Source organism: Ursus americanus, chromosome 7 (assembly GCF_024610735.1).
Source record: "Ursus americanus isolate L20-20 chromosome 7, mUrsAme1.1.p, whole genome shotgun sequence".
Classification (NCBI taxonomy): Eukaryota; Metazoa; Chordata; class Mammalia; order Carnivora; family Ursidae; genus Ursus; species Ursus americanus.
The window spans coordinates 30965816-30982761 of record NC_142133.1 but is presented as its reverse complement, the minus strand read 5'-3'; the positions used below and the strand labels follow the sequence as shown (position 1 = coordinate 30982761).

Below are 16946 nucleotides of genomic sequence, written 5' to 3'. Positions count from 1 at the left end.
TCCTGGCTCTGCTCCTGCAAAGACTCCTGGCCCAGGAAGAAGAAGAGCTGCGTTCCATCTCCACATCTACCTTTGGTGCACTGTGATTTTAAGCTGTTGACGTCATCTCCCTGGACCTCAGTTTTCTCATCTGTAAAATGGCAATATTAGATCACCTCCAAAATGAGTTCTATGCCTTCTGTCAGTTCCCTCTCTCACTTTAGACCCAGCCTTCCAAGTTCCAGTCCTGCAGGGCCCATATCTGTCTTTCCAGATCTTTTCTTTGAATTCTACCCTGGTGACTTCTAGAGGCAGGCCTCATCTCCAGAGCGTGACTCTGCTGGTGGGAATGGCACAGTCTGCATCAGGTGGGTGAGTAGAATTCCGGAGCCTGATTTTGTGGTGTCTACCTCTCACTGCAAACAGTCAGGCACAAAGAACTTGCCTGTCTAAGGGGTTCTTTTCACTGTGCCCAGACAATTCACTTGTAGCAAACTTCGGGCATAAGTAGGAATTTTCTCTCTCTCCTAGGCGGTGGGTGGGCTAGGGTATTCCTTTTAACCTATTGTAGTGTGAGAACACGGCTCGACTTCCCATTTAACTTCCATGGTGTTGCTTCACATACAGAGTTTTTCATAAAAGCCTGTGCAGGGCATGACCTCCTGTCCTCCTGACCTAAAAAGGTTGGGTGCTTTTTTCATCGCTTAACCAGGGAGTTAACTTTTTGCGGAAAAGAGAAAATCTAATCCTTTTCCCCTCTAGAGCCCTGGGTAGGCTGTGATGGCTTTCTAGAATGGATTAAAAAAAGAAGTGCGTGCTCTTTGGAGTGAAGATGGAAGCCATTCAGGTGACTTGAAGAGAGCCTGAGACCCAGGCAAATACAAACACAGTCTCATAAGCTCACATTTGCAACGCTTTAAAATTTGCCAGGAAAATGTGGATGACTGATCAAAGCAGAAGTCTTTCCGGTGAGGGAACTTAAAAAAAAAAACAACAAAAACAAATACCCAAAAAACCCCACAAGAAATAAAAAACAAAACAAGACCCCAAAACCCCAAACAACACCAACAACAAGATGGGGTAATTAGGAAGGCTCTTAGGACTCCCCAGAATTGCAGCTGAGCAAGCTCGTTAAGGCCTAAGTGGCCGTTTCGCATCTGGCCCTAGCTGCCGGATGCACGCGGGTGGCTTACTGGAGCAAGGATGCCCTGTCACGGCTGTTTCACCAGCCACTAAATAATCCCTTCAAACTGTCGCTGGGAGGCGGGTCAGGCACATAAGCCTCCCCTGAAGAATCAACCAAGACAGTAACCAGCGTCCCAGCTCACCCCGTAATGGCCCCAGGGAGCCCAGACAGGACGCCGCTGTCTCGGGCCACTCGTCACCCTTCCTCATGATTCTCACTGTGCCTCCGCAGACAGCCCTGCCCAGGATCCCTCCTCCCAAGTGACCGTGGACAAGTCACTTAAGCTCTCTGGACTTGGTTTTTTCTTACCTGCCCTGTGAGACCCTAGCAAGCTCTGCTATCCAGGTAGCCTCGGAACCAAGTTGAGGTCCAGAATATGAAGTATCAGGTGAGGGAGTCATCATTCTGATGGAGGCCAACAGCCACCATTTGCTGGGTTCTCATTACATGCCGGGCACCATGCTAACTGCCCTAGGGACCTTCTTTTGCTTAATCCTTACAATAATCTTGTGAAGAAGATTTTTGCAGCTCCATATTACAGAAGAGAAAAATGAGGCTCAGATTGGTCAAAACTTATACAGGGAGATCACAGAGCTGCAAGCAGCAAGATTTGAACCCCAGTCTGTCTGTCCTAATACTCTACTTTGCACAGTATTTCTTTTTTTTTTTTAAGATTTTATTTATTTATTCGACAGAGATAGAGACAGCCAGCGAGAGAGGGAACACAAGCAGGGGGAGTGGGAGAGGAAGAAGCAGGCTCCCAGCGGAGGAGCCTGATGTGGGGCTTGATCCCATAACGCCAGGATCACGCCCTGAGCCGAAGGCAGATGCTTAACCGCTGTGCCACCCAGGCGCCCCAGTATTTCTTTTTTTTTTAACAACTTAAAAAAATTCCAGTATAGTTAATACACAGTGTTATATCGCTATCAGATGTAAAATATAGTGATTCAACAATTCTATATATTACTCAGTGCTCATCAAGATAAGTATACTCTTATCCCCTTCACCTATTTCACCCCTCCCCCCACCCACCTGCCCTCCGGTAATGATCAGTTCGTTCTCTATAGTTAAGAGTCTGTGCTTGGTTTTTCTCTCTCTTTCTCTTTTAGCCTTTGCCCATTTGTTTTGTTTCTTAAATTCTACATATGAATGAAATCATATGGCACTTGTCTTTCTCTGACTGACTTATTTTACTTAGCATTATACTCTCTAGATCCAACCACGTTGTGGCAGATGGCAGGATTTCATTCCTTTTTACGGCTAAATAATATTCCATTGCGTGTGTGTGTGTGTGTGTGTGTGTGTGTGTGTGTGTGTGTGTGTGTGTTGATGGACACTTGGGCTGCTTCCATAATTTGACTTATTATAAGTAATGCAGCAGTAAACATAGGGGTCCATTTTTCCCTTTGAATTAGTGTTTTTGTATTTTTGGGCTAAATACCCAGTGGTGTAATTGTCAGATTGCAGGGTAGTTCCATTTTTAACTTTTGAGGAACCTCCATGCCATTTTCCACAGCAGCTGCACCAGTTTGCACTCCCGCTAACAGTGCATAAGGGTTCCTATTACTCCACATCCTCACCAATACTTGTTTCTTGTGTTGTTGATTTCAGCCATTCCGACAGGTGTGAGGTGATCTCTCGTGGGGGTTTTGATTTGCATTTCCCTGATGATCAGTGATGCTGAGCATCTTTCCGTGTGTCCATCTGTGTTTCGTCTTTGGAGAAACATCTGCTCATGTCTTCTGCCCATTTTTTAATTGGATTATTTGTTTTTTGACCATTGAGTTGTATAAGTTCTTTATATATTTTGGATACTAGTGATTGTTTGTTAAAGACATCATTTGCAAATATCTTCCCCTATTCAGTAGGTTGTGTTTTAGTTTTGTTGATTGTTTCCTTTGCTGTGCAGAAGCTTTTTAGTTTGATGTAGTCCCAATAGTTTATTTTTCCTTTTGTTTCCCTTGCCTCAGGAGACATATTTAGAAAAAAGTTGCTATGGCCAATGTCAGAGAAATTACTGCCTGTGCTCTCTTCTAGGATTTTTATAGTTTCAGTTCTCACATTTAAGTCTTTAATCCATTTTGAATTTATTTTTGTGGATGGTGTAAGAAAGTGATCCAGTTTCATTCTTTTGCATGTAGCTGTCCAGTTCTCCCCCACCATTTGTTGAAGAGACTGTCTTTTTCCTATTGCATATTCTTTCCTCCTTTGTCAAAGATTAACTGACCATGTAAATGTGCATTTATTTCTGGGCTTTCTCTACTATTCCATTGATCTATGTCCTTTGTACAGTATTGATGAGTGGAGAGAAAGTGGTTCCTCTCCAAGATTTTGTTAAATGCAAAGAAGGCAGCCCAATTACAGAGCCCTAGGCAAGCCTTGAGTTGACTGTAGTCCTAGTTGACCACTTAATTGTCATATCAAGAGAGACCTTGGGTCAGAACCACCCACAATAAAAACTGTGTGAGACAATAAATTATTATTATTGTTTTAAGCCTCTAAATTTTGGGATAATTTGTTGCAAAGCTATAGATAACATACAACATGTTGGCTATTATGGATTCATTCAACAAACATTTATTTATTTCTAATTGTGACAAGTACCCTGCTAAATGCTTGAAATGCGATAGTGAACGAGATTAGTATGGTTGCTCCCTGATGGAAAGGATCACCTGGCAGGAGAAAGGGATAGTAAACAAGCAAACAGATAAGAGAACATTGAGAAGGAAGCAACTTCTTTAAAATTAAGTTATTGGGAAAATTGATTTGAGACATTAAACCTGAGTCTTGAGGATAGAAAGAATCAGGAGGTTCTGGCATTTTCCTCCCCACCTCTCTTGATGTCCTCACTCTTTGCTGCCTTGAGTTGTTTTGGAAATGAGGCAAGGTATTAAAGATACTAGCAAATGAAATGATAGAGAATTCTTATTTTTCTTTGGGCCTGAATCTCCCCTATGGAGAAAATGGCCTTTAAAAACCCCCTTGGGGAGCTGGTCCTGGCCAAACAGCTCTGCATGAAAAAGGAAATTGGGGAGATGTGGAAGCTGCCTAGGAGAGGGTTGGGGACTTGGGGAGAAAAGAATGTCTAGTAGAGATTTTTATTCCTCAGTTCGCTGGGTGGCATGTGATAAAAATGCTCTTCTTCCCACAAAATGGCCAATAAAATGTCTTGCCACCTAACGCTTTCTGGAGTAGGCTGGCTTTTTGAGGCTATGAAAAAGCGCTGCGTCCTCCTCCAAGATTGGCTTCAGGTGAACCCAAGACTGTTCCCAGGAGACCAGCCACATACGGGTGAGACAAACACATAAATACAATCGTGTTAGTCATTAAAATAAATGAAGACTTCTGATCACCAATGCCATCTGAAGCGGACAGCTCCGCTCCTGACGCTTAGCGGTGCTCTCGGTGGTACTGCGGACAGCGGAGCAGAGATCACTGAGTTTGGGGGTAGCCCAGAGGTGCACAGGGCATTCAGGCCCTTGGAAGCCCAGCTGAAGTCTTCTGGACCCAGACACCCTCCTGGGCCACCCCAGCAAGCTCTGTCCTCTGGAGCATGTAATGTTCCGCCCACTCGGTCTGGTCCTGTTTATTGACATTCATCTTTATGTATATTTTATATGTACATGACCTGTCTTTCCAGTTAGATCATAAATTCTTCAAGGGTGGGTGACATTTGTCTTTCATCTCTCTTTATAACCCGCAGTGCCTAATCGGGTGCCTTCATAGGAAAGTGCTCTGTTGATATCCAGCTTCACTTCATCAGTGTCAGTGACGGACGAGTGACTCTCCGACGGGAGAGAGGAACTGAGGACACGAATACCTGTGCAGACATTTTTCAAGAGCGCAAACCGGATAAACATATTTGCCCTTTCAACTTAGCAGGCCGAAATTTTAAAAATCGTGTACATAATTTCGAAGTTATTGAGGATTGCAAGGGGAATCCCAAGTCAGGAATTTACAGTGCTTACAAAAGCAGAGTGAATGGTGGTTGCCTTAAAAAAAACAACAACCCAAACTGTGAGGTAAGCCCAATGTTTGACTTTAAGCAGAGTCTTATGAGAGCAGGTCTCTTTCCAACCTCCTCAAATAAAAAGAGACTGGTGTTGTGTTCCATAATGTGAGGGTTTTTTACATTTTTAATTTGAGGATTTAAAAAATGTAGGATAAAGGAACGGTAAATTAGAATCTTAGAGTAACAGACCACATTACTCCATGAAGATTCTCATTAAAAGAGAATGTTTTCAGTAGTTCCTTATCATTTTGTGCATATCTTTCTTGTTCACTTTTTAATGTAACATGAAAAATCATTTTATGTTGAACTAAAGATTATTTTTACTGCATTAGGAGAAACCCATGCTTCTAATTTTGGAACAGCTGTAATAATTCAGGATAAAAGAAATCTCTAATTATATTTTACAAACATCATTTTAAATATTGCCTAATACACTGCTAATTTTGGCTAGATTTTAAACAAAATAGACTTCAATGAAACAATATTAAAAGCATATTCCAAGGGATTAGATACAGTCTCAAAGACTAGCACTTCTAATACTGTTATACAACGTTGTGGAGGATTGTTATAGAAATTGTTATCATAATCATTATTATTCTTATTTTTTTAGAGAGGGAGAGAGGCAGGGTGGGGCAGAGGGAGATGGAGAAAAAAATCCCAAGCACCCTCCACACCCAGTGCAGAGCCCGACTTGGGGCTCGGTCTCACGACCTTTAGATCATGACCTGAGCCAAAATCAAGTCTGTCATTTAACTGACTGAGCCACCCAGGCACCCCGGCATTATGATTATTTTAACTCTGGCTTTTTCAGTTGTGATGAATGTTTTACTCCTGCACAAAATGTTGTTAACTCTAGCTCTATAAACACTATGACACAAGTGTCATTATTTCCATTTCTCACAGGAGGCGAAATAAAGCTGGAAGTTGAAAGTGCCCACCTCAACTTGTGACTGGTGGTTAGTGGGGTACTTGGAAAGTTCTTTTTTAAAATTAATTAATTTGTTTGAGAGAGAGAGAGAGAACGAGCACGGGGAGGAGGAGCAGAGGGAGAGAGAGTTTTAAGCAGATTCCGCACCGATCGAGGGCTTGATCTCACAACTCTGAGATCACGACCTGAGCCAAACCAAGAGTTGGACGCTTAACTGACGGCACCCACCAGGCACCCCTGAAAAGTTCATTTGATGATGACCATGTGTAGCCACTTGGTGCTGCAGTGTAGATTATTCAATTTACCAATGTATTGTGACAATTAAAACATTTTTATCCTTCTTTAAAAAAATAAATAAATAAAGTGCCCACCTGAGCTTACACAAGGAATCCCCGAGGCCAGGGGGCCCTCGTCCCACCTCTCTCCACAACCTCACTGCTTCTCTTCCTCCTGTTCTCAGACCAGCTGTTTAGGTAAGCTTCGATTATTTGCATCTATCCTTTTAGAATTAATGACAGAATCCTGACGGAAAGGGAGGTGCTGGGGTCATTAGCAAACGTTTGTTATCATTCTTACTCATGAGAGCTTGGAAGGCCCCCAAAACCTCACATCACCCACCATCTAGGCCTGTGGCCGGCTCGCTGCTTCCCAGGCCCTATTATTTAGGTACTGCCTGTGCTGCCCTATCAAGCAATGATGTCTCCTTACCTTCTTTGTTCGCTCGCCTCGTCACCGTCTTTCCCTGGGAGATGGAAGGGTGTATCAAAGCAAGAGACAGCGTCAGTGGCTATTTCTTCCCCTTCTCTCTTGGTTGAGTATTGTTTTGGCATCTTGTATACACCCATATTCATTAATTATTAAGTATATGTCTTGCAAGGCAGTTCTCTGCCTTGTGCAGGACACTTTTTTTTTAGGGGAAACCATTGTGAAATTAACATGGTGGTTAGCAAGCAGGGCAAGCATGCAGCGTCATGTACAACTCACCAGCATTTTCTTGTGAAAGGGAGACTCTAAATTCATTTCCAAAATGCCATGAACAGCTCATTGGGGCCATTACCACTTGCCTTCTGCCCTCTTTCCGAGTTATAAGCCACTTTGTGTATTTGCCTCAGAGAACAATTAGGCCCCACCCTGGCAATTCTCCAACAAATAACTAATTGAAATGCTTACCAATAAGGCGGGCAGGCTTCCTCCAGAACCTCAATCTTTCTCAGAGCCTGCACTGTTTAAAATAGGTGTCAGGGTGTTCCTGAGGCCCTAAGACAATCCAAATGAGGAAGATTTTCTTAACATTTGGTTGAAATATACTTTCTTTTACTACAGTGTCTTGTATTTGAGGTGGGGGCAGAGTGAAGAGAGGAGAAGGTTAAATCAGGGATAATGACACATAACTGTAGGGTTATGACAGCTGCATGATTTTTGGGGGGAGAGCAGGACCTCTTTGTGTTGAAATGCAGTTTTCAAAGGAAGATATCCACAGATCGGAAAATCACAACCCCATATAATCCAACAGTTTGATTCAGCGAATGGAATTCGCCAAGGCAGAGCTGCTTAATTTAGGATCCAGGACCACTGATGACCACCAGGATATTTCTTTTTTTTTAGTTTAAATTCAATTAGCCAACATACAGTACCTCATTAGTTTCAGATGTGGAGTTCAGTTTTTCATCAGTTGCGTATAACATCCAGTGCTCACCATATCTTGTGCTCTCCCTAATGCCCACCACCCAGTTACCCCATCCCCCTACCCATCTCCCCTCCAGCAACCCTCAGTTTGCTTCCTACAGCTAAGAGTCTTCTGTGGTTTGTCTTCCTCTGATTTCTTCCCTTCCAGTTTTCCCTCCTTTCCCCTACTATCCTCTGCACTATTTCTTATGTTCCTCATATGAGTGAAACCATGATAATTGTCTTTCTCTGACTGACTTATTTTGCTCTGCATAATACCCTCCAGTTCCATCCACGTCGATATAAATGGTAAAATTTCATCCTTTTTGATGGCTGAGCAATATCAGGATGTTTCTTAAAAATACAAACTCCTGGGACCAACTCCAGACCTATTGAAACAATCTCCCAGGGGAGAAGCTGGACTTCTGCCTCTAAGCAGATTTTCTGGATGATGATGATGATGATTATTTTTTAGAGAGAGAGAGAGAGAGCGTGAGCCAGGTGGGGGGGGGGGAGAGGGAAAGGGAGAGAGAGAGAAAATCCTAAGCAGCCTCCATGCCCAGTGCAGAGCCCGACACGAGGCTCGATCTCACGACCCTGAGATCATGACCTGAGCCAAAATCAGGAGTTGGACACCTAACCGACTGAGCCATTGCTGGGTGATTCTTAAGCACACTAGAGTTTAAAGCCACCAGAGGCCTTTGTCAGTTTTATTCACTGATGTATCCAGGTGCCTGGAATAGCAGTTGACACAGATCAATAAATACCTGTGAATGAAGAAAGACCTTAAGTGTTTGAGGCACTTGGAGGCTCCGATTATGGTTATCTCCCACACCATCTCATCCACAATGCTGTCAAACAGCAAGTATAATGTCTTTTCCAGAAGGGATCTTCCCCGCTAGGCTGGGAGCCAGGGGAAGCACTCCCATCTCTGCCCAACAGCATCAGCAAATTGTCCTCACCTTAACGGGTGCTTGTATAAGGTGCCACCCGGCCTACACTTAACCGTAAAAGCCGTGACAGAGACCAGCCTCATAGCTTTGCATCCTTAAAAAAAAAAAAAAAAAAGGAAAAAACGGGAATAAAAACAATCAAGACGTAAGTAGGACAGCAGATCCAGCCTGTAAATATCTCTCCACTCATCTCCCATAACTGAAGCTAGCCAAACTTCTATAAGCCACAGTTTTATTTGTAGGCAGAATAGCCAAGGAATCAAGTTTCCTTCCTAATCATTCAAACCACAGGAAAGAGAAGAGTGGGGAAATGCAATCTTGCTTTTGTATATACAATGTGCTAAGACTATATTTAATGATTTATTAAGAAACCACTGTATCCTGAACAGGTAGATGGATAAAGAAATTGGTACATCTATACAATAGAACACTACTCAGCAATAAAAACTATTGATACACACACCGCATGAATCTCAAATGCATTATGCAAATGGAAAAAGCTAACCTCAAAAGATGAGGTACTGTATGATATTCTTTATAGGACACTCAGGAAAAGGCAAAACTATAGGGAGGTGGCAGGGAACGGGTTGCCTGATTAGGGTGAGGAATGGGGGACACGTTTAACTACAGAAGGATAGCACAAGGGAATTTTCTGGGGTGATGGAACAATTCTGTATCCGATTGAGGTGGTAATGACAGGAATCTATGCATGTGTTAAAAACCCATGGAACTGTACACCAAATAAAGTTCATTTACTGTATATAAACTACATTTAAAAAACCCTATTGCACACACAACAATAAACTCATCAGGTCTCCGAGACACTCTCCTTCCCTTGATCAGTTTAGCAAGGTGGGAAACATAACGACTGGTCTTGGGAGTGTACGTGGAAGTGACGGAACACTGCTATCCCATACGGTTTAGGCTAAGCATATCATACCTGGTGCCGAATGTAGCATTTTATAAACTGGAAACCATTTTGTAGAAAATTCCTTTATTATAGTGCAAATAACTTTCAGCAGTGACATAATAATGTAAGAACACATTTAGCAACATTTTACACCACGCAGTAAATAAGAAAGTGTTTCTTTGAAAATATGTCATCATAAGAACATTATTCCTACATTAATGCCGGAAAATGCCAAGGCTGTTCCTCTCAAGGCAACAGGACTCCCTCCCTCTTTTTGGTTATTTTCTTCTTAATAGAAATGAAAGGATTTGCCATTTTAACAATGATGGTGACCATCATTTCCCAGAGTGATTTCTTAGGGGCTTTTGAACTGAGGTTGGCAAGATTTGAAATGGGGGTTCCGATTTTAAAAAAATAGTAATTTAAGACAATTCTGGGACAGCCTAGAAAGTAGAAGTCACTTCTATTAATCTTTAAGTAGGTATATACATTCACTCCAATTTTGATGCAGAAGTGGACAGATTGTCTAAAGCCTGCCTTTTATTCCCCCAGAGCCTGCTTGTTATTTATATTCCTTGGTTTTGGGCATATTGCAAAATTAGGGCTCTGGTCAGAAATAACTCCTTACATACCCAAATGCTTTCCTGTGAAGGTTTAAATAGCACTTTCCACCCTGAATTCCCACCTCAGACCTCACACGCCAATGAGAGGCAAGAACCCTGTTTCCAGTCTACGGCTAACGAGTAACACAGCCCCCCTGCTAATTGAGCTATACCTGAATCAAACCATCATATCATTTAGAGTAATTCCAACAGCTTAACCAAGAGGTTCCCACTGGGCCTCCCAGAGAAAGGAAGGGTTAACAGTGTATCTTTACACCGAGCTGCCTAAGGGCTTGGCGGCTAAGCCAAGTTAGCTGATAGGCAGAGAGGACAGTGTCACTTCCAATCAGCCCCAAGCCCAGCTCCTCTGGTTTCTGCTGAATTATGCAGTGCGTGGGGAAGGACGGCCACTCAAAGGAAACCTCCTGTGGGGCTCTTCCACCAAAAACCCTACTCATATAATTCAGGGTGCCCTCGAAGTGTCTGCACGAACACGCCTCAAAATCTAGTGGCTTTATAAGCCACGAGAAGTGAATCACAGGCTTGAAAGTACCTGGAGCCAAAGAACAGCCCTCTTGGCTGAATATGGCTGATTAAGCCAGCTGGTACATAAAGCTTTTAACGCTCAGCCAGTCTTGTTGGATAAAGTTATCTTCTTATATAACACAATGGAACCGTGCTAAGTAGTTTCAAAGTTGAGAAGAACCCAAATATATCACCTATAAAAAATTCACGGTTTTAGTTTGCTTTTTCTTAGACTTTGGTACTGAAACACTGTCTACATTCTCGACACGTGAAAATGACGTGGCCACTTCCGTGCCTCTGCATGTTGCGTAAAAGAACTCAAAAGCAAAGCAGGACAAGGACAGGTCATAACATGATGCAGTGTGCTGTACAAACGAAACCTAAATTATATATAAATACATCCCCACCCGAGCACCCCTTTGTCCACCCCCCACTACCTGACCAAAGCAATGCCGAGGGTATTTGTCTCCAGGGCCAATCAGTTGGCGAAGGCCAGCACCCAGGACTCCAGCCGGCCCTTGCCGCGCGCTGATGTTCACAGTACTGCAGGCTCCTCGTGGAGAGGCTCTGCTGTCGGATCAGCTCCACCAACGCAAGGAAACTCTTAACAGCTTGATTTGAAACATTCACACTCTTGGCTGGACTCAAGGGATCTGGAGTTCTGGGAGTTAACCTTCCAGATAAACTAATTGGATCGTTTCCTAACCTGGATCCCCCCCTTATCCTAATGTCTCAGCACAGCTAACACAGCTGGAAGCATCCTCTCCTCTGAAGTTCCAAAAGGCATTGCTTAGGGATACTGGCGAGGGACACGTAACAAAAGTAACACAATGAGCTGACAGCTTACGTTGATACAAATTGTTTCCAAGTAAGTTATTTGGGGCCATTTGCTTCTGCTCTGCACTGCATTCCAGAATCATTTTCATGGTATACTTTTAAAAGTTTATATAATAGTTATTTTAAAAATTGTTGATAGAATCGCCTCTTACATGTTTCCAATTAGTTTAATAACAACTTAACGAGCTGTTATAAAGACCTAGGGAAAAGTAGTTAATTGGTCTTAAGGAAGCCAATACTGTGCTAATTCACAGTAAGGAGAAAACAGGATATAAATAGAATTTATGTAATCATCGATTACTTGAAAAGCAGTTTTATCGAAATGTTGCAAACTTTTCCCAAAAGCACTTACAGCAATTTATATCAAGAGATCCTAAGTTTAGGGGTATGGAAGATACAATTCTTTCATGATTGTACTATGTAATTTTCCCCTTTGGACCTAAGATACCTATACATTCAAAAGTTCATAACTTGCTGTTTTTGAGACATTAATCATTCTCTAATATGTCCATTGAGTATAAATAAATAACTACGAGAAAGCTTTAAAAATCTGAATTAACGTTATGCTGTGCAAAAACCAAAAAACAAGAAAAAACCCCCAAAAAACAAAACCAACCAAACCTTGAACCACCTACATTCTATGTAAATACCCTGACTAAAATGTTGGTTGTGCTACACACTTCCACTTCAGTGCAGAAATGAGTTGATCTCGGTGTATCGTCTTTGTTGTTGGTGGTGTTGTTTTAAGTCGTTAGCACTTTAGTTTCTAAGTATCACCTTGCTTTGAAAAGATGAATAACTTGCTACCGAATCACAAATTATCACAAATCCATGTCAGTTTAGTCTGAATAAAATCCAGCATAATGTATTACTTTGTTCTGGAAATAATGGCTCGGTGTCTTTGTTCTGACAGCTTCCCAAGGGCAAACCACAGTTTGAAGTTGTCGTTTTGGGTTTAAACTGCACAGAAAGAAGAGACAGTGAAGCCTGCTTTTTGTTTTTGTTTTCTTTTTAAGTCTCCAGATCTTGCTAGGACACTTCTTCCAGACGGACAGTCAGACAGTCGTGGCACCTGATCGTATTTGAAACAGAGGTGGTTTAAACAGTATCAGCCAAGCTTGGTGATCTGGAGGTCCCCGTTTATCTTTATGGTGTCGATTGCAGATAACGTTTGAATGCGGTGGTAAAAATCAAAAAGTTGGTGTCCATCCACAAACACTCTGAAACGTGGGTGCTCACAGAGAATTTCCACCTGGAAGAAACAAAATCATAATCTCAATTCACAATTTCAGTGAACGCTGCTGGGGAAAACAAACACACAATATTTCATTTTAGAGAGAGGCAATATCTTCAGTGGTTCTCCAACCTTGGAATCATACAGAAGTGCCACAAACTGCTGGGCTCCACCCCCCAAACTTTCGATTTAGTAGGTCTAGGGTAAGATCTACGAATCTGCATTTCCATCAAGTTCCAACATAATGCTGCTATTGCTGGAATGAGGAACACACTTTGTGAACCACCGTTCTTCACTATTCAATATCCTTTAAAGATTTTAATTGTTCATGCTTGAACCCTTCTTCCTTCTCTTTGTACTCCGGAAAGTGACCTAAAGCAGCACAGATTGATTTACATGGCACTTAATGCCTCCACGGTCATCCCCTGAGCCCATCCAACCCTCAGAGGAGACCCTCACAAAGATAAACTGGCCCCCACTTAGGACCATGTAATGACAGTCTAGGCCCTCAAACATGGTAAACATTAAAGCAGAGAGAAGGTTACACAGTAATTACCATTGGCCCAAGGATGTGTAATTAACAAGGCTTTGTTAAGCCAAACAGAAATGCTGATTCCATATGGTAAAAGCTTTTTCTTCCTCTTTTCCTTAAGTAATTCACCATAGATTTTAATCATTGGTTCTGTGCTAGGTATTTATTAAAAGCACTGGTGGCCACCATGTAAGAAGAGACTTCATATGTGATATTAGTCACATTTAATTCATATTATTACTAAAATTTTATCACCAAGAAGGGCCGATTTCATTTCAATTTGGTTGTTGGGGAGCATTATATTCCTCTTGGAAGACAGAAGCTCTGGTTACTCATACTCATAAGCTATGCATTAAGATTCATCAAGAAACTGTCATAGTACAAAGAAAAAGAAAGAAAGAAAAAAAGAAAGAAAGAAAGACAGACAGACAGACATAACCAAGAGGAGCCTAAGGGGCCATTACCATTCTAGAGAAGGGGGAGGGCATGGCTAATAGGAACAGGTACCTTCCCCAGACTATGATTAGAAGGGCAACGATCTCAGTTCTATCACTGATGTAAGTCATGGATTCTTATTCCCCCCACCAGATGGTAAGGTGAGAAGAAAAATTACTACTTCTTCATAAGGCCCTTGTAAATGTCTAGATGAAGAGCAACAGGTTAAGGGTAGTTGTGCTTTAATAGGCTTATATGCAACCGAGCTGTTATTATTGTGATGCATGTTAACAAGGTGTAATACAGACAACTTCATCACCAGGCCCGGGGCTTCAGGAAATCCTTTCCTAACACATCACTCACATTACTTGCATCTCTCACTTGGCACTGTCCTTCATAGAGGAAGGTGCTACTAATATTGCTTGGTTGTATGCGAAGCTGGGTTGTGCTTCCTGCCCATTAGATGGTGGAGAGCCAAGTTATACCCATCCGGGCCCAAGGGAAGGAATTTGTCAGCCACACAACCTGTGACAATAAAACAGACTAAGGCTACTTAACCCAGAGGGAGAAACAAGGCCCAGACCTCATTAGCAAAAGTAACAGGAGAAAATGAAAAGATTATCACTATTGTTCTTAAAAAAAAGTCACAACTAATAAGGTTTAGTGTTCCTTCTAGGTTGAAAAAAAATGAGGAAATTTCTAGCCCTTATTATTTATTAATCAATCAGGATATTTTGGGACAGGTATAGATTCCATGCCTAGTACTAGGATGAGTACTACATAGAAAAGTATCCTTAACAATCTGGACACAGGCTTCTTTACTAAATGTACTGGCTCAACAGAGCCTAGAGCTACTATGGGGAGTATTAGTTTGTATCAGCAAACAGAGCTCTTTTGATCTTTTTTCTTTTTTCCACCATCAGGTGACAAACTTCCTAGACATGCACAAATTCTGGCTGCTTAAAGCCTTCTTGGCATACGCTGGAGGAGCCGCGCACCGTCACCCTGCCAGCGGCCGGAGCTGAAGCGCTCGAGGTACTCACCCTGAACGGCTGGTCTGGGATGAATGGAAAGTAAGGGATTGCGGACTGTTCTTCACCCCTTTCCCCAGATATACAAGAATTTCTGAGTAGTTGCCGGTCTGTGAACACAGCTTTGAGTTCAATGGCCACATCGGCGGGAGGGTCTTCGGAGTCACCACAGGTCAAGCTGATGGCAAAGCTGAAAAGAAAATCGGCTCATTTATTCTGGGTTTGGCTGTCAACAACCCAGGCTCCCGTAGTTCCTCCTCCTCCTCGGGGTTTGTCTGCTTTGAATGGGCCACTACAGGTTACACAGAAGCTTGGAATATATGCGGAGAAGGAGGATTACAACCAAGCCAGGTATTTTAATACCTGAAGGAGGCTCTGGTAAAAACTTTGGTGCAGTTGAACATGACCACCATTAGGGATTTCAGATACCCCAAACCACCCACACATCTGTGTCTTAATCCATTTCACAATTCTCAAAAACAGCCCCAGGAATTGACCAGGGGCAATGATATCTTGTAATGTTGGCTTGTCATGTATATTGACAGATCTTGCTCCAAGCACCATGTTTAAAAACCCTTACAAAAAAAAATCCTTTGCCCTCCTTAAGGGTCAAAGAGAAAATGATGTGGGCCTATATTTATAATCACTGATATAAATAGCTGTCTGGAGAAATGATGGCTGGGATTCATACACATTCTTTTCATGGGAACATGGTACTTTCTTGGCACTTCCAGCTAGCAACACTGGCCACAGGGAGAGGAGGAGGAGCAGCAATCAACCACAACAAGAGTGGGCAGGGCCTTTAAGCGCCTGACGAGCCTTTGGGTGACAAGGACTCTCTGTCTTACCTCTCTGGGTTGAGGTCTACAATGCCCATCACCAACACCTTCTTGCCTGGTCTCATGCCACCTTTAATGTGCCCACAGAACGGGACTATCTGCAAAGGATGACAGGAGAAACGGGAAGTTTACAGCCTGTCCGGGAAGAGCCACGCCCTCAGATCCTGAGGACCTGACCCACTGGAAAATGCAATTAGAAAGGAAAAGGGTACAGGCAGAGACACAGAGCACAGAACGAAATCACTTACCAGTCGTGGGAAGTACACGTCGGCTTGAACTGGAGAGCCCAAGGAGTTGTTTAAATGCCCATCATCTAGTTTCTAAAAATAGCAGCACACAGATTGGCTTTCCAAAGGCTCTAGTTTTAGGGGGGTGGGGGCTGGGAGGGGAAGGGGAGGTAGTGGGGAAGCACCTATACAAATCTGGCTGAATCCAGCAGCTTTCGCAGGGCACAGGCAGCGTCTGCAGATGCTGCCACCTCACAGCCCATTGAATAACCGCAGAAAGCCCGGGAACAAAACCCGTCCCTTCCACCCACCCGGTGGCTAAGCTTCTGAAGATTCCCAGACCTTCAGATCTAGATCAAAATCCAGGTCGAGGCACGCCGGGAGCCAGAGCCCCGCGTCGGAGGAGGGGAGGCCCCTCTTCAACCGCAAACGCCTCTGGACCCGCAGTCGCCCAGGCCTGTCCTGAGGGACGTGGCTGGGGTGCAGGGTCGCGCTCAACTTGTCTCGGGGCCCCCCAGGCCAGACCCATTTCCAAGGGGGAATCCCCGGGATGTCGGAGGCGGCCGCGGGGCGCGCGCCCCAGACACACTCACCCAAGCGCACACTCACACGTGCAACGTGCACACACCTGGCTGCCGGCTGCACGGCACCGCGGGGGCTGTCGGTCACCCCCACGCCGCCGTCCGCCCCCATGCACCCTCTCTCCGGTGCACCCGGGGCACCCCGCCTGCCCCCCAGGCCGGCCGCTCACAGCCGGCGCTCGCTAACAGGTATCGGGCGCCTTCCCACGCGGGGGGCGCCGGGCTGGGCCTCAGCCTCCTCTCCGCCGCAGCCCCGCTGAGCAGGCGGCGGCGTGCCGGGCCGCGGGAAGGGGGCGCCTCGCGTGCACCCCTCCGCACTCACCACCGCGGCATCGCTGTCCGCCACCGATCCAGCCATCTTCTTGCACGGCGCGCCGGGGTGCACGGCTGGCGGCCCGGCGGCGGCGGGGGACGTGGGACGCGGCGCGCGGGCGGGGATCCCGGGGCGGTCCTGCGCCGGGCGGGGGCGC

At 44.2% G+C, this 16946-nt stretch overlaps 1 protein-coding gene across 1 annotated transcript; it reads right to left on the bottom strand.

The window, feature by feature from the left end:
* Positions 1-9692: 9692 nt before the first annotated feature.
* On the bottom strand, positions 9693-16932 carry LGALSL (galectin like). Its single transcript, XM_045788102.2, has 5 exons — positions 16799-16932; positions 15917-15988; positions 15678-15766; positions 14842-15019; positions 9693-12849 (listed from the first exon to the last, which is right to left on the bottom strand). Exons 1-5 carry the CDS (start codon positions 16832-16834, stop codon positions 12706-12708), a joined length of 519 nt encoding a protein of 172 aa, XP_045644058.1. The 5' UTR covers positions 16835-16932; the 3' UTR covers positions 9693-12705.
* Between the last annotated feature and the right edge of the window lie 14 nt (positions 16933-16946).

Excerpts from the sequence above, each read along its gene's own strand:
- LGALSL (XM_045788102.2), bottom strand. The coding sequence starts at position 16,834 with ATGGCTGGATCGGTGGCGGACAGCGATGCCGCGGTG. Across the intron at positions 15,020-15,677 it reads GTAGACCTCAACCCAGAGAG|CTTTGCCATCAGCTTGACCT; the intron begins GTAAGACAGAGA and ends TTTTCTTTTCAG. Across the intron at positions 12,850-14,841 it reads TCCCAGACCAGCCGTTCAGG|GTGGAAATTCTCTGTGAGCA; the intron begins GTGAGTACCTCG and ends TGTTTCTTCCAG.